The 10,627-nt window shown below is 49.8% G+C and overlaps 1 protein-coding gene across 1 annotated transcript in view; it reads right to left on the reverse strand.

Annotated features, from left to right (window-relative positions):
* Positions 1-10,627, reverse strand: part of ZNF236 (zinc finger protein 236) — a 93,513-nt gene that overhangs the window by 27,133 nt on the left and 55,753 nt on the right. Inside the window, exons 15-21 of the mRNA XM_007449674.1 lie at positions 9,456-9,700; positions 8,646-8,747; positions 7,983-8,134; positions 4,790-4,893; positions 3,379-3,530; positions 2,422-2,634; positions 549-831 (exon numbers count right to left, since the gene is read on the reverse strand). Of these exons, the coding sequence (XP_007449736.1) occupies positions 549-831; positions 2,422-2,634; positions 3,379-3,530; positions 4,790-4,893; positions 7,983-8,134; positions 8,646-8,747; positions 9,456-9,700 (1,251 nt within the window). The remainder of the gene's footprint in view (positions 1-548; positions 832-2,421; positions 2,635-3,378; positions 3,531-4,789; positions 4,894-7,982; positions 8,135-8,645; positions 8,748-9,455; positions 9,701-10,627) is intronic.

The following is a 10,627-nucleotide window of genomic DNA, read 5'->3' on the forward strand; positions in this document are numbered from 1 at the left end:
CCCCCCCCCCCCCCCCCCCCCCCCCGTAAACGAAAAACCTCCAAATGCTTTAAGAGAGTGCTGTACTTCGGCCTTTCCTGGAGCCTGTCTCAGCTGCCCGCCGCCACTCTGCCAGACCGCACATCAATCACCGCCTCGTGGCTGACAGGGACTCCACCCCCAGCGCTCGGGCTACCTCCCCGTGTGATCGAGCCTCACGCCATACAGAGCGGTCGCCCTGCGGGGCGGGCAGGAACCCGCTGCTGTTCTGTGCGCCTACAAGGCTGGGCTCAGCGCCGCATCTTCCTCAGGAAATGATTTTTAATTCTCTTTTACTGCTACCACCGTCACACAGAAATAAGCACAAGCAACCCACAGAGCAAGCAAACTTCTAACTAACGTGCTCAATGAGCTTGCAAGGAAGCCTCAAAACGCACACGGGCCTGAAACCATAACTCAGGAAAGGAAGGGGCCACTCAAAAGGCACCAGGTTCAGACACCACAGCACAGGTTGCAGAGGGGCGCACAGACCGCACGTCCACCCGCAGGGCAGCGGGCCTGCACCGCACCTGACCAGGTCGCTGGGCTTCTTGAAGCTCTTGGGGCAGTAGGAGCAGCAGTTGGCATGCTTGGGCTCGGCCTCCAGCTCTGCCTGCCTGTCCTTCATCTCGCTGATGCGGTCCTTCTCGGCGGCCGACTGCACCAGCACCTGCTCTGAGACGGTGGCACTTTCCTGCGGCCGAATCTTGGCCAACTGCGCCGTCTCCTCCTCTGTGAAGGTGATGACCTCGGGACGAGCCTTTCGGGACACATTTCTTTCAGAACTGTCTTCCTCTTCCTCCAGACCCATCTCTAAACAAAATGAAGGAAAAAGGATCAAATCCTAATAAAAAAATAAGTTGTAACAGAACAACTAAAACTAAACATTTAACTTAAATATGTAAGGTTAAAATTAGCAACTCAATGAGGCTATATTTGGGATGGTAAAGGGTTTTTCCCCACCACTGTCTATTGAGAAGCTGGTCAGGGTGGAAAGGCCATGCCTTGGGGGAGGGGTCACTGCCAAGGGCAGATGCCGTGGCTGACGGTCTCCACCAGCCCTGCCAGCAGGCCAGCAGTGGGCTCTGAAAGGGTCAGTGTCCGCACGAGTCAACAGGACTCATACACACAGACGTTCATTTATCAACATGGGCACAAAGTGAATTAGCGTAAGAAGATGACCAGCCCGAAGGAAGAGACCAAACTGATAACTAGCAAACAGCCGCCAATTAAAAAGACTTACTGAAAGGAAAGAAACACTTAAAAAAATATGTATGTTTAAGTATTCTCTCAGTGACATGTAAGGATGTATTTACATCCATTAAAAAAAAAGAATAAGCTGCTGTTAAAATGTAACCGAGAAGGAAAAAAAGGTTTGGCTGGAGACAGGGGACAGGGGGACTTTATTATTGCACAGATGGCTAAAAAATTTTTTAAAAAAACAGTAGAGACACTAAATAGCAAAACGGACGGCGGTCAGAGCCAAAACAGTGAACTAAAAACCGACGGATGGCCCTCTAAGTCGCACCCCCATCTCGGCACGCTCACTCTTGCCAGCATCAACGGTGTGAGGTGCACAGTGCCGGCTGCAGCACAGACAGGAGCCCAGGCCGCAGGACACCGTATAAACTATCGACAGCATAATTCACACTGCATACGGAACAAGGTCGTTTAAAAAATTTAAAACGCTGTGCACTGGCGCCCTGTGTCAGAATCTATGCAAGGTGCACGTTCTGTCACCGTAATTTCACTCTGGAACTTGCTAAAAAGAAATCATCTCATAGGTACAAAAAGTATAAGCACAAAATAATCCTCCTGAGAACTGGGCCCATTAGCTCGTCTACCGTTTAAGTTAGCTTCATGGTATCTCGTGTCGATCAGATGAGAATGTGCGTGGTGAATAAGCACAGCGTCGAGGGTTAAAGCCCCCTGACCGCCAGCTCTTCCTGTTACACTACAGCACTGGGCAGCCACTGTGCATCCAGCAACAGGAAACTGTGTGATGAAACACAATGGAATTCCGTGCAGTTGTTAGAACTGATGTACATCCATGCTCACTAATATCAAATTCGCCTGTAATAAACACCCATGGACGACAACACTGCATTTAACGTGAGTTCCTATTAGGGAATTCAGGTCCACCTACGCGTGCACACGTGCATGCGTGGGCGACAGCCTGCCCTGTGCGGGGATGCTGGTATTTTGGTGCCTGGTGACCAGTGAGGTAAGAAGTTTTCCTCTTCGTGCCTCCCTGAATCTTTCTTCAAAGAGCAAATTATGACTGCTTTCATAATCAGAAAATGAAGTAAGTTAATATACTGGTACAAATCACCTCTGAAATGAGTTAATCACTAAGTTTCAGCACCGGCTGATGATAAACCTGAATCAGCAAAGGGACCACACCTCCTCCTTCTGCCTCTCCCGGTGCCGACCCAGCCGAGGGGACCGTCTGGTGCCTCTTCATGTGCTTTTTACAATGAACTGTGGTTCGGAAGCCCTGCTCGCAAAACGGACACTTGTAGGGCTTCATGCTCATGTGCGTGGCCGTGTGCCTGGTGAGGCTGCCGTTGGTTGTGAAGGAAGCGTTGCAGACGCTGCAGCTGAACGCCTTTTCTCCTGCGACAGCAGAGACGGGGTCAGAACACGTTCGTTACCTGAAAACCGTACGCAATCAAAGCAAAGACGCGCTCAACAAGCTGCAAAACCGAAGAGCATGTACTTGCTGTGGTCTCCAATTTTTAGGAATTGAGGTTCTTTCAAGAAGAGATTATTTTAAGAAGATGGGCGGTCATAATGAAGCAGACAGATCATACTAAGCCCTGACAAGATGTGAAATCATTGCTGGTGGACAAGGAAAATGGTGCGGCCACTCTGGTTTGGTAAACCCCAAGGTTTAAACAGTTATCGTATGACCAAGCAAGTCCACTCCTAAACAGAGAAGCGAAAACTTGCATCCACACAGAAACGCACAAAACGTTCACAGCAAGATTATTCCTGATAGCCAAAGAACGGCCACACCTCAGCTGTCCGAGAGCTGATGAGCGGACAAGCAGAACGTGGTCTCTCCACACAGTGGGCTACTCTTTGGCTATATAAACAAGTGTGACACATGCCACAACGTGGGTGGACCTTGAACGCGTGCTGAGTGAGGGAAACCAGTGACAAAAGGCACCGTGTCGTATGGTTCCCTTTACAGGAAGAGCCCGCAACAGGCAAATCCACACAGACAGGAAACAGGGCAGTGGTTGCCTGGGGCTGGGGGGCCCTGAGGGGTGTGATGAAAGTGCGCTAGAATTCATATGCTCTAGAATCACGTATGGTTTTCCACGTGTTTACGTCCAGTGCGAGGCAGACAATGACCTGTGTGTGTCTTCTCGTGGGACTTGAGGACCCCAGAGGAAACGAAGCCACGTCCACAGAGCTTGCACTTGTAGGGCTTCTCCCCGGTGTGTGACCGCACGTGCTGCTTCAAGTGGCTGGATTTCTTAAAGCCTTTGTTGCAATAGTCACATCTATACACACAACACAGACCACGTTAATTCACAGCATGATCACAAATGCAACACCTGAGAAGGGAAGAAAAGCAAACGCTCTTCACCAACAATCAGTAAACAACCAGGCATAAGTGTTGCAGAAACCAGGTTGCTCTCCGACACTTAAAACACTGTGAAATACTAGCAAGAAAAGCTTGTTAGACCAAATTCTGCTCAGATTGTCCCTTAAACATATTTATCCTTTCAAAGTTAGTAAAACCTATAGCAATTCTCCAGGAGAAATAAAATTTGATTAACTACAAACTATTCCTTTCAACAATTTATTACGTGCTATTTTCTTTACCAAGTCATAAGACACTGCGAACCCTTCCGCTGCATTAGGGTCAGAATGACCTCTGAGTCTATAGACACTTGGAAATGTCAGTTCGTATACTCTTTAGTTGATAAAATACTTTACCAAACAGATGCTACTAGAGCTATTTTGAATAATATATAAATATGTAGTGTTATTTTCCTCTCAGTTGTTATGAAATATATTAAAATTAAGGATGAAACAACTATAAATTTCAAAATTCCTATTCACATATTATTAAAAAATTTTTTTAAATTTTATTTAAAGCTTATTCCATCTTATTTCCCTATTTTTTCCATTTCCAGGTTTTAATCCGTGACAGGAAGGTACACAGAGCACACAGCTCGGCACACAGCAGCAAGTTCTTAATAAATGTTGAATGAACAAATGGGGAATGAATGAATGGCCAGACGTCCAGGAAGGCCCAAGCAGATGTCGCAAAGGAATCACAAGAAAATATCACACTAATCTCACTTAAAAATACCCATGCAAAATCCCAAAGTAAACATTAACAAACAAATACTTGTTGAATAAATGGAAGTGTGACTTAAGTATCAGGAGGTTATATATAAAACACACAAAGAGCCGTGGACAAAAAGGCACGATATAAATTCAAGTTATTTCTGAAAACACGGTAACAGCGGCCTAGAGTGGGGACAGGAAGCTACAGGAGAGTAGTTTACGGGTACAGGCTGCTGCATCCAAACCCTGCCCATGTCACTTATTAGCTGTAGAAGCTTTAGCAAGTGAGTCTCTTTTGTCTCAGATACTTTCTTTATAAAATGGGGGTGACGACAGGCCCTGTTTCCCAGAGCTTTTGTGAAGCTGCAGGAACGGTGCAGGTGGGCACTGGGCACAGCAGGACGGGCTGCAGTCTGAGCGCGTGCACCCGGAGGAGCGTGCGCACCCGGAGGAGCGTGCGTACCTGTAGGAGCGCCGGCTCTGCTCCTCGCTGTCGTCCAGGAACGGCGGACGTGGTGCCTGCAGCTCCAGCTCCTGCTGGGATGACTCCTGAATCAAACGACTTGTCTAAAACATAGCAGAAGCACAGAGCAGACTGCTTGAACATCTATGAATGAATACAAACACCTAACAAGTAAGGATAAGAACACTCATAAATGTGGATTTAAAAGGGAGACACCCCAATTAGGTCGTTGCAATCATTTGGGCCAAATTAATAACAAAAATCATCTATACCAATTTTAATGAAGAAATACTTATTTTATTTTCCATTAACTTGCTTTAATCTTTCCTTTTTTTTTTTTTTTTTTTTTTTGGGTACGCAGGCCTCTCACCGTTCTGACAGGCTCCGGACGTGCAGGCTCAGCAGCCATAGCTCACAGGCCCAGCCGCTTTGCAGCATGTGGGATCTTCCCGGACCGGGCCACGAACCCACGTCCCCTGCATCGGCAGGCGGACTCTCAACCACTGCGCCACCAGGGAAGCCCAATCGTTCCATATTTTTTATGTCTATTAAGAGACTACTCTTTCATCTGCTCTACTCTTACTGAGAGTGAACAAAACGCCCTGCCTTCTTAAAATACTAAGTCCCCTCGCTTGTCACAAAATCACAGGGGGAGAAAGCATGTTCCCAGCCCAGAAGCAGCAGGCCTGGAGACAGCAGCCCCTTAACTCGACACCTTCTGGCCACAGGTGGTACAGCCCAGGGACTGGGCAAAGATCTGCAGGAAACACCCATGTTCAGCAGACAGAGCGCAGGCTGACCTTCAGGACGTGGGGGACAGGCGCAGGAGAGGCCAGAACAGTGGAGAACCTGCCTGCGTGCACGCGTTTCCCCTGGCTTCCAGGACCCGCCCCGAAAAGCCACGAGTGAGCGGGTGTGCAGTCTTGCTCAGAGGGCCGAGTGAAGGCAGGCCACAGAGAGACATGCCCCCCACCACCCAGATTCAGCGCCTACTGTCAATTACGCAGCTTCGAGCTGGGAAAACGTGCTCTGAAAATTTCATCGGAGGGTCCAGGTCCTCCACTTGGCAAAAGTTACCCACAGGGGCTTTTAAAGAGAGAAAGTAAGGATTTCCCTGGTGGAGCAGTGGTTAAAAATTCTGCCTGCAAACGCAGGGGACACGGGTTCGAGCCTTGGTCTGGGAAGATCGCACATGCCGCGGAGCAACTAAGCCCTGTGTGCCACAACTACTGAAGCCCACGCGCCTAGAGCCCGTGCTCTGCAACAAGAGAAGCCACCGCCATGAGAAGCCCGCCACCGCAACCAAGAGTAGCCCCCGCTCGCCACAACCAGAGAAAGCCTGCGCGCAGCAACGAGGACCCAACGCAGCCCCCCCAAAAATTAAATTTTTGGTGGTACGCAGGCCTCTCACCGTTCTGACAGGCTCCGGACGTGCAGGCTCAGCAGCCATAGCTCACAGGCCCAGCCGCTTTGCAGCATGTGGGATCTTCCCGGACCGGGCCACGAACCCACGTCCCCTGCATCGGCAGGCGGACTCTCAACCACTGCGCCACCAGGGAAGCCCAATCGTTCCATATTTTTTATGTCTATTAAGAGACTACTCTTTCATCTGCTCTACTCTTACTGAGAGTGAACAAAACGCCCTGCCTTCTTAAAATACTAAGTCCCCTCGCTTGTCACAAAATCACAGGGGGAGAAAGCATGTTCCCAGCCCAGAAGCAGCAGGCCTGGAGACAGCAGCCCCTTAACTCGACACCTTCTGGCCACAGGTGGTACAGCCCAGGGACTGGGCAAAGATCTGCAGGAAACACCCATGTTCAGCAGACAGAGCGCAGGCTGACCTTCAGGACGTGGGGGACAGGCGCAGGAGAGGCCAGAACAGTGGAGAACCTGCCTGCGTGCACGCGTTTCCCCTGGCTTCCAGGACCCGCCCCGAAAAGCCACGAGTGAGCGGGTGTGCAGTCTTGCTCAGAGGGCCGAGTGAAGGCAGGCCACAGAGAGACATGCCCCCCACCACCCAGATTCAGCGCCTACTGTCAATTACGCAGCTTCGAGCTGGGAAAACGTGCTCTGAAAATTTCATCGGAGGGTCCAGGTCCTCCACTTGGCAAAAGTTACCCACAGGGGCTTTTAAAGAGAGAAAGTAAGGATTTCCCTGGTGGAGCAGTGGTTAAAAATTCTGCCTGCAAACGCAGGGGACACGGGTTCGAGCCTTGGTCTGGGAAGATCGCACATGCCGCGGAGCAACTAAGCCCTGTGTGCCACAACTACTGAAGCCCACGCGCCTAGAGCCCGTGCTCTGCAACAAGAGAAGCCACCGCCATGAGAAGCCCGCCACCGCAACCAAGAGTAGCCCCCGCTCGCCACAACCAGAGAAAGCCTGCGCGCAGCAACGAGGACCCAACGCAGCCCCCCCAAAAATTAAAAAAGTAAATATTAAAGAAAAGAGATAGAGGGCTTCCCTGGTGGCGCAGTGGTTGAGAGTCCGCCTGCCGATGCAGGGGACACGGGTTCGTGCCCCGGTCTGGGAAGATCCCACATGCCGCGGAGCGGCTAGGCCCATGAGCCATGGCCGCTGAGCCTACGTGTCCGGAGCCTGTGCTCCGCAATGGGAGAGGCCACGACAGTGAGAGGCCCGCGTACCGCAAAAAAAAAAAAGGGAAAAAAAAAAGAGAGAGAGAGAGAAAACAATTGATTTGCCAATCATTTTCACCACTACTGAAAGATTTCCAAGAATGGCAAAATCAATACCAAAACAAAAACTTAAATGCCTCCAACTTGACTAAGAGATGGAAATTTTAAATGATGCATTTAAATATGTATCTTTAGTATGTCAGCCTTCATTATATTTTCATTCTAACATGTTTCTTTAAGATTCCACATATTAAAATGCTTTGGTTTTCTCGCTAAAGCAAGGAGACATCCTTCAGATGTTACTGGTCAGTTACATTCTCCTGACTTTCCTGACTTTTAACCGAAAAGGTAAAGCCACATCATGGGAATGAAATCTTAAAACAAAAATGTTTTAAGGGAATAGAAGCCCTATATGATAAACACTGAGGTTTTCACAGGTGATGCAGCAATCTTAAAGTTGCAACAAGTTAGCATGCCCTCTTAAGTAAGCAAATTTTAAATAATTACAGGGAAGAATAAGACAGAATCTGCTCAATGATGAGACTTCTGCAATACTCACTACACTAATCGTATCAGAGCTAGGAACCGGAAGTAAGTTCTGCTGATGGAAGCTCGTGGACAGGGCTTGAGACTCCAGTGTGCTAGAATCTTGTAACTGTTGGACGGGTGGAAACTGAGTCTGTTGATTGTATGTATCAGTCACTGTAAAACCTGAAATAAATTAGAAGACATGAGTTCTACAAAAAATACTAAAGTTACACACACACACACAAAACCAAAAAAGGTTGGTTTTACAAATAAAGGTATTTAAAGGAACATGTCTACTTTCTGAACGGGAATCAGGATTATTAGTTTTTATCAGCAGGCTCTAAAGTGATCTGCTCACAGGCAAGAGGCTACGCTCAGCTCCCATCCTTGCAGGGCAGGCTGACACACCAGCCACAAATAAGTCCCAATTTCTACTCAATTACCTTTCCTTGGCTAGAGACCAGGTGTAGAATGGTCATTAAAGTCCCTTTCTGGAAAATCTGAACAGACTACAAAATAGCGTGTGTGTGCATGTGTACACTCACGCACACGCTACCCACGCAAGACGTTATCTGGCTCGATAACTGGTCATAAATTTCAGAAGAGCACTAAAGGAAACACTCAAGCTTGCTGTAAAGTTAACCCCAACCAGGCGCAGCTCACTGGAGAGCCCCGGGTAAGGCCCACCACTGACCCTGTGACAGACCCGCTGGCTCGAAGGGCTGCGGCGGGGGAGCCTGCTCCTCGTACTGGCCCACGTGCCCTTCCAGAGTGTGCTGCGGGACCACAAGCCTGTCTGAAGACAAGAAGCACAGACGAGGGCGGAAAATTCGTAAACCCGGAAGCTGCTTCACATCTACCAACCTGTCCAAAAGGATGCTTCAGTGAGTTTCCAAAAAGCAGCCTCCTTGTTTGGAAAAGACAGTAGGAAGACAATTCATACAGAGGGTACAAACTTACATATGTTGGCTAAAAAGTACAAAACCCTGCTCACAGACCAAATACTTCTTGGGACGCCCATAAAGTAAACAGCAAGCTGACCGGCCAACCATTTGTCAGGCCCGCAGGAGGCCGGAAGCCTGAGCCGACTCTTGTCACTGAGCTCACTGTTCCCCCGGTGAGCCGGCCTCTTTCTGCGGCGAGACCTCCCCGCAGGAGGCAGCGCGCTGGCCAAGGGGCCTCAGCTCCCGCAGCCAGCGGCACCCAGTCCACGGCCTCCGCTGGGAAGTCCGGGAGGCACGCACCAGGACACGCATGATCACGCAGGTGGGCACTCAGTGGAAACCAAAGACTCTCTCGCGGTAGGCTCAGGGGTGAAAGTGGGTGACAAGCAGCACGTATCGGAAGGTCCCATTTCTACCATTCTAAATGCACCGCAGACTCTCTCACGCTCAGACACACGGCACAAACTGCGCTTTAAAAGGTCAGAGATGAGAGGGCCAGCGGGGGCTGGAGTACGAAGGGCTGCAAAACTCCTGAGAGTTAAAAGCCCTGAACCGCTCACCTTCATCTGCTTCCAAAGGCTGACCCGCCATCTGCTGGCCGAGCCCCGCCTCCACGCCGGCGGGAGGGCCCAGGTCCAGCACAGCCCCGGGGTTGTCGGCCACGGCCTCAGCGGTCGGCTGCAGCGCGGCGTTCTCAATCTCCACCTGCACCTGGGTGGGCACGTGCATGCCCTGCTGGTCCACGGCGCCGTCGTCTATCGGGCAGGCCTGCTGGTGCTGCCGGAGCTGCTGGGCAAGCTCAAATCTTCAAAAAATGGACAACAGTCCGCAGCGTCAGCTGCTGTCAAACACCGCGGGCACGCGAGGTGCGATTTATTCAGTGACAGTTTTCATTTTAAACTGTTTCACTTTGAAGTCGTGGCGGCAATCCAGTTGAGAGTTAAACACTACAAATAATCTGAAAGAAAACCCACGTGCCCTTATCTCTAAGCGCTTTCACAGACTAGAGGAGCCTGCAGGGAACAAGTAGTTTTCAAAGTCTGAACGATACAAAAGATGCCACGTTTCAAAGCTAAACTCTCCCAATTCAAATTCTGCGATGAGCTGAGGTGTTCAAAACAAGAACTGCATGAGATGAGGCAGTGCCTTGACAGACTGCTTTCAGTGTTACACACACATGTGGGAGAGACGGGACCGTCCTGCAACCTGCCAGGCCGTGCGCGGCTCACTGACCAGTGGGCCACAGGCTGCAGAACCTGGACCACGAGGCACGTGGCCATGATGGTTTTCTGCAAAATCATTATTCTTGTTAATATTACTTTTACGTGTACAAAGCATACCTGGCATATTATCATCAAGGCCAACAATTTCTCTTTCAAAGAGAAAAATGAACAATGAATTCAGTGAATGAATCAAAAACACTGGGGAAAAAACAAACAAAAACCCAGGTCAAACAATGATCTGATTAACAGGCTGTACAGTATCTCAGCCACAAAGGGGCTACTCCAGTCAGGCCCACACAAGTTCTACCGGACGCTGGATGCCGGAATCACGTGAATCTGCCGATTCAGAATTCCATTCTGAGTTCCAAACAAAGTCTTTCCTCTTCATTTTCTGATATCAAAAACAGTCACTTGTGCTTCCCTGGTGGCACAGTGGTTGGGAGTCCGCCTGCCGATGCAGGCGACGCGGGTTCGTGCCCCGGTCCGGGAAGATCCCACGTGCCGCGGAG

Source organism: Lipotes vexillifer, unplaced genomic scaffold (genome assembly GCF_000442215.2).
Source record: "Lipotes vexillifer unplaced genomic scaffold, Lipotes_vexillifer_v1.1 scaffold196, whole genome shotgun sequence".
Classification (NCBI taxonomy): Eukaryota; Metazoa; Chordata; class Mammalia; order Artiodactyla; family Lipotidae; genus Lipotes; species Lipotes vexillifer.